Source organism: Benincasa hispida, chromosome 1 (assembly GCF_027475165.1).
Source record: "Benincasa hispida cultivar pf3 chromosome 1, pf3_genome.v1.1, whole genome shotgun sequence".
Classification (NCBI taxonomy): domain Eukaryota; kingdom Viridiplantae; phylum Streptophyta; class Magnoliopsida; order Cucurbitales; family Cucurbitaceae; genus Benincasa; species Benincasa hispida.
This window is the reverse complement of record NC_143478.1, coordinates 24929577-24942694: the sequence shown is the minus strand read 5'-3', so window position 1 is coordinate 24942694 and position 13118 is coordinate 24929577. Positions and strand designations below refer to the sequence as shown.

Below are 13118 nucleotides of genomic sequence, written 5' to 3'. Positions count from 1 at the left end.
AAATAAAACGTTTATATTGATCTAAGTAATGTCATGCTCAATGCAAAGTTCATTTTTCATCTAATTATAATGCTTATAATTATCATTCATGAAAAATAAACATACATATTCATTTCTCTACATCATACATTATAATATTTATGATGCATGAATTATGCTTACACAAAACATGCATGCAAATAATATAACAATTGTATTATAATGCATAAGCATGTTTATATTAATCATGTAACCATGCAACATTTATATGATGTATGATCATGTTTATCCTAAGGTAGGATTTTAAAACTATATGACATACATTCTGCAACATATAAAACATACAATTAAATAATACATCACATGCATATAAAACTATATAAAAGCTATGATAGACAAAATATTGGCACCCTAATTTCAACAAAATTAAAATTACAAAAGAAAGCTGACATCCTTGTGTTGGAAGAGACTCTTGTGATCAGCTATCTGCCAGGTACCTTCCATGATGCACAGACCAAGACGAACAAGGGATTTTCGTTGAACTCCACACATGGCAGACGAAGTGCACAACGCATGGTGCCTCGTTCAAGACATGCCTTTCGAGTATCGCATGCGTTGGATAATGAAGCTCAACGCATGGGCATCGTCCCTCCGCATGCGACTTTGAGCATTGCATCCATTGCGCCTAAGTCCCTTCACCGCATGGGCATCAACTCGTCACAAAGGTATCCTACCTGCTGCATGAGTTTGCATTCAACCTTGTAAGTGTCGACGCATGGTATGCGTTGATGCGCTTACGTTCAAGCTCTTATGCTTTGCAAGGCCATTACCCCATCACATGTAATGCGTCATTCCGCAAGCCATCATCGCATGTCATCTCACCGCAAGCCATGTTCGCATGCCATCTCATAGTAAGCCATCATCACATGCTAAGACACCAGAACCGAGAGACAGAAGCAAATCCTCTGTTTTTCTCTGAAAAACTGGACTACGGATAGCTTCGTTTCTTACCCAAACTACCCAAAATTACATACTCTATTGCAAAAATAAAATGCCCAAACAATTGCCCCTTACATTGATCATATGAACATAAAATTTTACAATCTATGGTGCCAATAAATGAAATTATCTATCAAGCAAACCTCATATATCTTCAAGCAAAATGCAGAAAAAATAACTCACCTCATGAACTGATTTTTGTTTCAAAAAACAGAAAAATCAAAATACAAGAAAAAATGGCTCCGATACCAATAAAAGTAATTGAATTCCCGCGAAAGCGTGTGAACACCTTGAATTTAGACATTTGATATTTATGGAAACAAAAACAATAAAATAAAACATGCATTTGTAGGATAAACATTCAAAGAGAACTATAAGCATGCTAGAGAGGAAGAAGAGAATAAATCAAAACTCACCTTTGTTGATTCTTCTAACTTTCCTCTTCCACCGTTATTAACGATCTCGAACTTCTCCAATGAAGAAGAACACCACCAACAAAATTGCCTTATTATTCTCTAGGATTCCAAAGAATTTGGAAGAGTGGTCTCCAAAATCCTTTGAGGAGGAAAAAATAAAGAATTTTTAGAGAGAAGTTAGGGAGAAGGTGGAGGCTTGGAGGCTAGGTTTTGTGTAAGAAAAAACTCTTGCCCAAATTGGGCTATAAGGATATATTTATATGAAGAAGGGTTAAACCCTTCTCCAAAAAATTTCCTTTAAACCCTTAGTGCTAATTAATTAAGTAACTCATATTTAATTAATTTGCACATTAATTAAACAACCATATATTAAATCCCATTTAATATACATTTAATTAATTATTATAAATATCATATATTTATACTAACCTCCAATCTCCATTATTTCTAATCAATTAATTAACCATATCAATTAAATAACCATATTAAATCATATTTAATATGGAGTTAATTAACATATAAATATACATATTTATATGTGTACATCTCTTTATGAATCCAATTCACATGAATCTAATATTTGAATCTTATTCAAATATATCTCTCTTACATAATTTGGTTTATAGATCATATCTATAATTAACCATTATATATTAATCTCATCAATATAAAATTCTCTCATTTGATTTGAACAATTTAAATCATTCGTCATTACTATTCTTTAGTGAGCTAACAATGGGACTTTATGGACCTACAAATTATAAGCTTAAATGATATGATATTAATTGATTAAACTTCTTTAATCCAATTAATCAATATTTATTAACTAACGATCATTCCAATAAAGACCGATAATTGCACTCTTTGCGCTGTAAATATATTTATGTGTCTATGGATATAACAAATCAATAGATCAATGACCCTTTACAAATGCTCATAACTACAGTTGGGTCAAAATACTGCTTTACCCTTGCAATTATATCTAACTCTTCAAGTACCATCGATTCCTCCAATGAACAAACACTTTACAGTCCAATTATAAACTAATACTTCTCGGGCCAGTGAGAGGTTGAGGTCTCATTGTTCAAGACCTGGAACCAACTATTAAGGAAGCAATTTATCTACTTTCCCAATGAATGAGAAGGAGTGGATTCCATATTGTGTAGTTGTATTCCCATCTCCCTAATCAGACAAATCCCCAAAATGGTAGGCTTATTAAGTCGGCTATCATGGCCACTCTCACCCATACAGACCAAAGGATTGTCGTCATAAACAGGAGTTCACAACTCACTCAAGATTAAGGTCAAGTCTCCTATAGTTATCTTAGTAAAATATTGGTTTCTTTAAGTAACGGTGTTATAAAGAGAAACTAATTATTTCGTGGTTTGGTCTATGTATAAACTCATTTATACAGGATGCCCCCACTCACATGTCTTTACATGAACAATATGGTTCATATTGTTCGTACCACTTACATCTCATATAACAATTACAAAGTGGGTCATATCTGCAGTGTTACCAGGATAAGGCACCCAACCTTTATCCATTTACTGCAGACCTTTTAGGTTATTACTTGAACATGAATCACTTGTATGTTAACCACATATTGTTCAAGTGACATCATATAACCTTGGATATTAGTTTATTGGATTGAATTAATGCTGTCTAAATGTCAAATAAAATACCTATGTTTTTATTAGATAAATAATTTGTCTTAACGAAACTACAAAGCATGAGATACACTAGATTTAGGACATCAATCCTAATAAGAGAGCTCATTCGATCATTCATTTCTACTGAAGATAATCTCCACTATTGTTTTTTCTTCACGACTAGTGATGAAATGTTAGCATCTCAAGTGTTCAGTCCAGGTAATAAAATTTCAATTGTTGAACTTTTTTATGACAATTTTTTGTTGTGGAAATTTCAGATCTCAATAGCTCTAGAAGGATATAATTTGGAAAATTTTCTTGAGGAAGAACCACCTCCAAAATTTCTAACAGCAGGATCCTCATCCTCCATCTCTTCTTCTTCCTCGTCTATAACTCAAACTATAGATCCAGATTGCAAAATATGGAAGAGGCAAGATCGACTGGTTTCTTCTTGGCTTTTTGATTCTATGTCAGAAGAAATACTAAATGATATGATCAACTGCAAAACGACCAAAGAAATCAAGTCTACACTGATGGAAATCTATTCAATACGAAATCTAGCTCAAACCATGTTGTTTAAAGGATACTCCAAAACATAAAGAAAGGGTTTATGCCTTTGAAGGAATGTTTTATGAAAATACAATAGTGTGTGGATGCTTTGCAATCTGTGGGTAAACCTGTTGATAAAGATGATAATATCTTATACATTTTATCTGGCTTAGGATCAGAATTCGAGTCTATGATTTCTGTTATTACCGCATGAATAATTCTCCTTCTGTTTAGGATGTTATTTCTCTACTTTTTACTCATGAATCATGTATAGAAAATAAAAATGTTATATAAGATAATACTTTACCTTCTGTAAATTGGCTTCTAATAATCCTCCTTAGACAGAAGGAGAAAGTTCCTCTCGACAGAATAACTCATATCAGAATAATCAGAATAATCAGAATTAATGAGGTCGAAGTGGAGGAAACAGATGAGGAAGGTCGAATTGGAATAATCGAAATAAGCCACAATGTCAGATTTGCACGAAATTTGGACATACAACTTCGAGATGCTTTAAAGAATATGATGTTTATATATATGTATTGTGTATGTTCTCTAACTGGATATGGTGTTTGAGGAATATGGATCATTCCCCTTTATGAGCATTGTTTGTTTCAAGGTTTTTTTTTTTTTTTTTTTTTTTTTTTTTTTTTTTAATTATGGGATTCATATGTTTCAAAGAACCTTGAACGATGATTGTTTGTTAGACCTCATTAAATATTTTATATGTTCCAAAGAGTTTTCAAGAATGATGTCTTTGAATTCTAAGTGTTTCAACACAATATTGAAAGATTATTATGCTTCGAAAGGATACATAATAATTTGCGAATTGCCAATGATTTAAGTAACGTTTGATATTTTCCGTTGATGTTTTAGAAAGAGAAAACCTATGTTAATATAAATGTATCACTCATTGAACTTACTTTCCAGCTCATTCTTTTCTTTTTGTCCCCCCCCCCCCCCCCCCCAAGTAGTGAAAGAGTTATTATTGTGTTTACATAAGTAGAATATATTACGGGTAAGTTATATTAAATGTCTTATCAAGTATATGTCATAAAATGGTTTATGTTTACTATCTTCACATCTCTTCCTATGTTAAGAGGATAATCTGGGAGGGGGTGTGATACTAACAAACTAGCTCTTCATAAAGATGAAACAATATGCATATGAATGTCTTCTTGAAACAAGAGACAAGTCAATACAACAAACAGGGGTGGGAGCCAATGAGAATCTCATGAACATTGAAAAGACCCTCAACCTCACTACGGGACATGCCAAAATAAAACATCAAACTTTTACCAACATTAGCCACAAGATCAAACAACACCTGAAACCTTCTAAAAATAGTTTGCACGAAAGCCAGAAACCACAGTCCCCAACATTAAAAACCATCAAATTATTAGCAAACACAAAGATGAGTAACCTGAATCTGATCACAACGATAATGAAAATGAAAATAAAGAGGTAGGCAACTCAATAAATGAGACAACACTTCCACGAAAATTACAAAAGAGAAACGACTATAGTGGGTGCCCTTGTCGAAGCCCTCTCTTCCCATGAAAATGCTCCTCGGGAGACCCGTTATTAGAAACTGAATACATTGAAGACATGGATACATTTCCTGATCCAACTCACAAATTTACATGGAGTACCAATAGCGAGATGGGTGCCAAAAATGAAATCCCAATAAACAGAGTCATAGATGCATTAGAGTTGATCATATTTGTACATTAAATTTGAAGATCCTTACATAGTGTAGGTGTTTTTAAAATTTGTCCACTTGGATTTTGCCATTTATATGAGCAAGTCCCCTATATCTATGGTAACTAAAAGTGGATGTACTTCCTCGTGCATTACCTTGTTTAGTTTTTTAATTAATAAAATAAATAGTATTTGAGAATTTGAATCTCCAACTTTGAGAAAAGAGTACATGTAAATGATCGAATTATGCTCATGTTGACTAGGGTTGGCAAAATTCCGCACGAGGTCCCGTCCGGGGATGGGGACGATATCCCCGCCCCGACCCCGATTAATCCCTGACCCTGATTTGATATATTTTTATTTTTATAAATATATATTTATAATATATAAAATAATTTATTTATATATATGTTTACAATGTGTAGTGTTGGATTGGAGCCCAATATTAAATATATAAATTCTAACTCCAAGCCCAAAAAGTCAAGCCTAAACTTGAAAAACTTAAATAAAACCGGATTTTAATTAAAAAAAGGGGAATCCCCGCCCCCGTTCCCACCTTCAAATGGCGGGGATGGGGGAGAATTTCCCCCACGGGGCCAGGGACGGGGGACGCCCTCCCGCCCCGGCCCGGCCCCGTTGCCAACCCTAATGTTGACTACATTTTCTAGTTAAAGTAACTATGTTTTTTTAATGTTTTTTTAATTTGCTTAACATTAAAATATTGAATATGGAGTAAAATATTTGAATTTTAAGATTCACTCTAATCTAATAAAAAGTTTAAGATGAAAATTAATACCAGTTTCAATAATCAACTTTGACCTTAGAATTGTGTTGTATCAATTTGGACATAAACTTTCAAGTTCATTAACGTTCAGTGTTAACCACAAACTTAAACAAATGTTGCAATTTTAACCTCAAAATTTTGTTGTAATTTTAATCATCTAATAAGTTCCCACTTCAAGTATTGTTAAAAGAAGTAAAAAAAAAGTTTCTCTTATACATTTAATGAATTATAGAACATATACGATATGAAATTGATAACTTTTATTCGGAGAAAATAACATAACAACTCTCTCTATATATACTTGAAACTTGTGATTTAAAAGTATTATTTAATGATTAATTCGTGTCTTGGTGAAACTTATTTTTCGCAAAACTTTATTTTATTGAATTTAATGAGTTAATGAAAAAGAGTTTAGGAAAATTATTTTAAATGATAAAATTGTTGAAAATATTTACAAATAGTAGCAAAATATCACCGTCTATATGTTATAGACTACAATAAACTACTATCTGATCCTATTATAGTCTTTCGTGATCTATCATAGATAGACAATGAAATTTTACTATATTTATAAAATATTTTGATTCATTTTCTATATCTAAAAACAATTCAAAATTTTATTTATTTTTAATAAAAAAATAGTTGATGAATTAAGTAAAACTGAAATAAGTTAAAATTACAATACTTATGTAAGATTAGGATTAAAATGAATGAAATCGAAAGTTTATGATTCAAATTAATATATCTGTTTATTTTTTTCCGTGAAGAAAATGGAAATGCCACAAGGCTAGGAAGGAGGTTATAGGGGTGGTTTTGAAGGTTAATCGGGAAAATGGGTGGTTTCTAGGGAAAAGAGGTGGTTTTTTGTCCCCATCCGAGTGCGCCTCTAAGAGACGCACTTTGGAATATTTTATTATTTTTAAGCCCCGTACTCACATTTTTTAAAAAATAAGCTGGTCATTTGGGAATATTTTATTTAGTTTATTTCCCCCATACGCCGCATTAATCGCACACAATCGCTTAGTAAACTATACGATCGTTTAGTAATTATACACGATCGCACACAATCGCTTAATAAATTATCCACGATCGTTTACCTAACTGTTACGCGATCGTTTAGTTTTCGTTCAGATAAATTTGTGCTAAATTTGTAGAATACAATTGGTCTTGTACATTTAACTAAGCAAATAAATAACTAAGCGATCGTTTAGATAAGTTTGTGCTAAAATTACTAAGCGATCGTGGATAATTTAAACTAAGCAATTGTGTGTGATCGTGTATAATTTACTAAACGATCGCATAGTAATTTACTAAATAAAATATTCCCGAATGACTCATCAAACGATCGTGTATAATTACTAAACGATCACATAGTAATTTACTAAATGACTGTGTGCGATCGTGTATAATTTACTAAGCGATTATGTGCGATTGTGTATAATTACTAAACGATCGCATAGTTTATTAAGCGATTGTGTGCGATTAATGCGGCGTACGGGAGAAAGAAACTAAATAAAATATTCCCGAATGATCGATTTATTATTAATTTTTTTTAAATGCGATATACGGGACTAAAAAAAAATATTTCAAAGTGCATCTCTTCAAGAGGCGCACTCGGATGGAGACAAAAAAATCACCCGTTTTCCCTAAATAAATTGGAAACTACCTTCTTTTCCCAATTAACTTTCAAAACAACCTCTATCTAAATAATCCGTCGGGAAGGTTATTAACTTTTTATTTATTTATAAATTTATAAATTATAATTTTTTTTAATGTCTTTGATTTTGCTTTCTTAGAACCCTAAACCCCGAGTTGTCACTTGCTGCCGCTCTCTCTCCATCACACTGCATCGATGGCATAACACAGAGAGAAAGATAATGAAATTTCAGTCTCCGAGATCGAAATCAACCCTAAAATCTGAATCAAATCCTTCTTCTTCCTCTTTGATTTTTCCCCATTTCATATCGTAATTGTTGCGATTGGTTCTCACCATGTCGGCTTTATCCAGAGGTCTCATTTCTCGTTTTCGTCTTCTCTCGATCAATTCCGGCGCTTCTCATACAATTACTTCTTCTTCTTCTTCAAGGACAAATGCGTCTTGTTACTATTTCTTCCGCGCTTTCAGTACCCAAGATTTGATCCAGGCCAGCGATGGGTCTTTGCCATCTTCTTCGATTATTGAAGCTAAACCTCGTGTTATGACTCCAAACTCGAAGCGGACGGGTGTTATCGCCGTCAAGTGTGGAATGACGGCGCTGTGGGATAAATGGGGAGCTAGGATACCCATCACTGTGCTCTGGGTTGATGATAATATTGTGTCTCAGGTCAAGACCATTGAGAAAGAGGGTATCACAGCCCTCCAGGTACTGTTCAATTCTCTTCTTCTCATTTTCATTCCGTAAGTGGAGTATTTATTGTTATTTTTAGTTATTGTTGCTACTTAGATGAAATTAGGAGCACGACTGAAAACTAGAAAACGAACATCATTGGCCTTGGTAATGTTGGTTTCTATCGCAGTCGTAGGGCAAAAGAAACAGGAATGAAATGGGATTTTGGCTTAATGATGTTGCGGAGTCTATTTTTAGCCTAATGATGTTCTTTTGGACTGGCGTCCTTGTCACTTAAGGTCGAACTCTCTGTTCTTGTTGGGCCCTTTTTTCGTTGGTGCTTTATATATTCTTTCACTTCTCTCAATGAAAATGTGGTTTCTTAGTTATATATATTCTTTCACTTCTCTCAATGAAAATGTGGTTTCTTAGTTATATATATTCTCTTATGTGAGACAGAGGGATTTGAACCTATTGTTTCTTCCATGGATTTTGTTATTATATTGAACTGAGCTGCACATTGTTGTTTTGGACCAGAATTTCACCATCTCCTATCATGTCATCACTTCCATACGTACACTTAGCTAGACATAACCATTTGTGACTTTTTAAATTTTGATAACTATGGTATGGAGGTTGATGGCTGGACTCCTTGTATCATGCTCATGGGCAATCCCCACTAATCTTTGGAAGGTTTTCACCCACCCAATACTAAATTTGAAAGACAATTAGAGTTTTAAGTGTTGGTAAAATTTACACCTGGTGTTGATTTCACTCTTTCTAAAAAACAACCAATTGTCTCTACCATTAGACCATATGTTTGAGGTTCTTTTTTCTTTTTCAGTTCATACATATTTTATTGCCTACGACTTGAATTTATTGACTAAAGGTGCTACGGTATGGTGCTAGTTAGATTGGCTGTGGACAGAAGAAGGCGAAGCATTTGACAAAACCTGAGGTAGGTCATTTTAGGGCTCAAGGTGTTCCATTGAAGAGGAAACTGAGGGAGTTCCCGGTGTCAGAAGATGCACTTCTTCCAGTTGGTACAGCAATTGGCGTTCGTCATTTTGTTCCTGGACAGTATGTTGATGTGACAGGAATAAGTAGAGGGAAAGGTTTTCAGGTGAATTCATTGCACCATTACTCCATTAGTTTTTGAACTCACAACTTTTTTTCCTTTTTATTTTCATTCAATTCCTTATATTTGCTATTATGGTTAAGTCGGTAACGTATCAAAATTACTCAAACAGTTAACTGTTATTGTGGGAACATTAACTCATATAAATGTATGTATCTTCTGAGTTTAGGTCAAAGTACCAATTAAATGCTGTTAATCATCAATGGCAATTGAATGAGCAATTTATGAAATTGAACTGCAACAAATGATGACTGTAAACTAGTGGCGAGTTTTAAAAAACATTGTCGGTCCCTTTTTTCTTCCTTCCTTGGCATTGATGTTTCTAGTCAATTATGTTCATCAACATTATTCTGTATGTACTGATATTTCTTCCAATGATTCTTAAATATGCTATTTTAAATGGTAACACTGCATAATGTGATATCAAGGACATGATCTATTTGTCTTTGCATCAAGCATTACGGATGATGTATGACTTGTTATGTTTAATTACCCAAAACTTTCTTTGATGTCCAACTTACAACTCAAACTTTAACTTATGGAGCAAGTCAAATCCAATTAAAGTATCAAGTTACATGAAATGAACATATAGTTGTAAGAGATCATATCTTGCAAAACAACCATCCAAATGACAGAATGCTAAAACCACAAGAGTAAAGATCTTTATTTCAAAACTCAATTGAACAACCTCACGGTGTGCCACTAATAACTAAACTTCAAATTCTAAAATGTCCATTGAAGAGTTAAAATGAGAGTTTTAGCAGAAACAACTATTGGACAAGTTACGTATGCTTGTTTGTCATTGTCATCTTCCAATTTATATCACTGCAATCCTTACTTTGGGTTGTGGTCATTTATTCACATGATCAAACTTGCTTATTGGCTTGCATGCTTAATTACCTGTCCTGCTGCATGGTCCACATCAAAGTTACAGCGAGATATATGTGTATGTTATCATAAGATAACATGAACAATTTCTCAATTAGATTATGTGCATCCTGGAGACAAAAATAGTAAAAAGAACAAAATTCATAGATATAAGTATACAGAAAAATATATTAGGGAGCTAACCCCTTCAAAAGCTGTATGTAGCTTATCATTTATGTGGAGCTGTGATCTTTTTTTTTGTCTTCTTTCATGTTCGTGCTAATTTGGCTAATATCAAGTTGTATATTTGTGTCCTGAAAATTCTTCATGAGATCCAGAATCAATATAACAAAATTGTTCTGTTACCTTGTGTAAATGGTATAAAATCTTTTCCATGGAAGTGATATCTCTTATAGCTAATCCTTTTTCTAATTGTGCTCAGGGAGTGATGAAAAGGCATAACTTTAAAGGAATGCCGGCGTCCCATGGAGCATCACTATCCCATAGAAGCGGTGGTTCTACAGGTCAGAGGGATGCTCCTGGAAAGGTGTGTTTATCTTTCCATGGTGGTATTCATTTTTACGATTGAGCGGTGTTTTGGTTCTTAATTGTACTTTAGAGCTACCTGGAACTCACATTTGAGATAGTATATGCTGTAGCCTACTAGGTCGCTTCTGATTCTCGGATAATTCCACCCTGGACAGTTTACAGATTTAACTCTGCTTGTGAAATGAATTATATCGAGTAACATGTGGAAATTTTCATGGCTTACAATCTTGAAAATAGTGTTCTTTTTGTTGTTGCCTTATTTTTGGTGAAGCTTTAATGTTTATGAAGTTTGAAAAGGCTTATACTTGTGAATCCTCTTTCACATATCGACCTTATCTTCTACAGTTCCGTGATTCAATAGAAAATACTTTGAATTTTGTCTGATTTGCTTTGCATATGGAACCGTGGAAACTTTTGTATCAAATTTTAGAAGCTTGTTCCTGTTTCTAAATACAGAAAAAAGCAAGTTCCAAAGTGTGTAATATCTTTTTATGATCTGTTGATGGCGAGTTCTAGTCTGTTTTCATTGTATTCCATGTAATTTATGATAGCGAGAAACACATGCTTATTTTGCAGGTCTTCAAAGGTAGAAAGATGGCTGGGCGAATGGGTGGAAAGCAGAGAACTGTAAAAAATGTGTGGATATACAAAATTGATCCTGCAAGAAACTTGATATGGGTGAGAGGACAAGTAAGTTTCTTCTAAAACCAAATTTCAAACTCTTGATCTGATCCTATACTAGAGTCCTTGTTATATACATAAATATCATATACTCGGACATCATGGCCTGAGGTTTTTGCTGCGCACAACTCCACCTTTTTTTAGGTCCCCGGTGCCGAAGGAAACTTTGTATTTATAAAGGATGCCTTCTACAAGAAACTCAATAAGTCAATCCTTCCGTTCCCAACGTACTTTGCAACCGATGACGAGGACATGGAGAATTTGGAACCTCTTGTTGCTGATCTTGGAGAAGTAGATCCATTTATGGTTGGAGATTGATTAGGAGTTGCCCTTCAGAGCAAGTTGTGGTATTTGCTCTGCTTTTTTCTTCTATTGATGGTGTTTGCAGGTACGCTTATTGACAACCCTTATGAGAAGTCAATTCATTAGAAATGCAGTCAGAGGATCTGTACGAGGTGATCCGATCTCCTAATGAGATGGTAATCTATTGTTACTTTTTTCTTTTTAAAATTTTTCTCACCATCTCAAACCTGTACCGGAAAAGACCATTTCGAAATAAAGAGTAGAAAAAAAAAAAAGAAGCTATGATTATTGAGAATTTTTTGTTGAGTGATCATATGATTTATTTTGGGAGTTGAAGTTAATGTTTTATGTGAACTTAGAAGAAGAGATTGTTCATGGCTCTGCCAATAGTGTTAGAAATTTCTCCTCTTTTGGGCTGAAGTGCCTAACCTCCTTTTTCCTTTTATTATTTGTAATGTAATTCCTTTGCATTTAGAATTTGGAATTGTGATCGGTTCTATAAACAATGTTTGACTCCTGTTCAAAGATGTGTGGTCGAGGGATTCAATCTTCTGACCAAAGTCAAGGTTTTGGTTTGCTTTTTAAGTTTTGAATGGTTTAGTTGGGTTTTGTTTTAATTTTAAGGTTAAAAATACACAAAATATTTTTTAATTTTACCATAGACTTTGGAATTTTGTTCCAAAAATTACTTTTGTATTTGACTGCTACCAAATATATATTTCTCCAAAAATAAAGGATGGAAATTGAAATGGTTGTAAAAATAATAGAGCATGTTATTTATACAACATTGGGATTGTTACCATTTATTTTGTTTTAGAAGATGTTATAATTATTTACATGATCTTTAAATAATATAAAAGTTTATATAAAAGTAACTTTTTAAAATTTTTTTACGATGTGAATGTTTAAATCTGGTAAAAACATATTTAGATAATTATACATTTTACGAATTGCGGTTTTTTTTTTTAAAATAATTTATTTTAAATTTATTTTTTATTTTTAGAATTACGAATTGCAATTTTAATATGCATATTTAAGATGTATTTTTCTTTGAGAACATATTTAAGATAATTATACTTTTATGAGAAATAATTTTAATAATTTTGAGTGTAATTTTCACGGATAGGAAAAATTTTAAACCATTTACAAAAACAACCAAAAAAAAAGAAAAAG

At 33.1% G+C, this 13118-nt stretch overlaps 1 protein-coding gene across 1 annotated transcript; it reads left to right on the top strand.

Moving 5' to 3' along the window:
• The first annotated feature begins 7816 nt into the window (after nucleotides 1-7816).
• Nucleotides 7817-12419, top strand: RPL3P (ribosomal protein L3 plastid). Its single transcript, XM_039025819.2, has 5 exons — nucleotides 7817-8443; nucleotides 9321-9530; nucleotides 10855-10959; nucleotides 11538-11651; nucleotides 11787-12419. The coding sequence occupies exons 1-5, from the start codon at nucleotides 8072-8074 to the stop codon at nucleotides 11958-11960; spliced, it is 975 nt and encodes a 324-aa protein (XP_038881747.1). The 5' UTR covers nucleotides 7817-8071; the 3' UTR covers nucleotides 11961-12419.
• The last annotated feature ends 699 nt before the right edge of the window (nucleotides 12420-13118 follow it).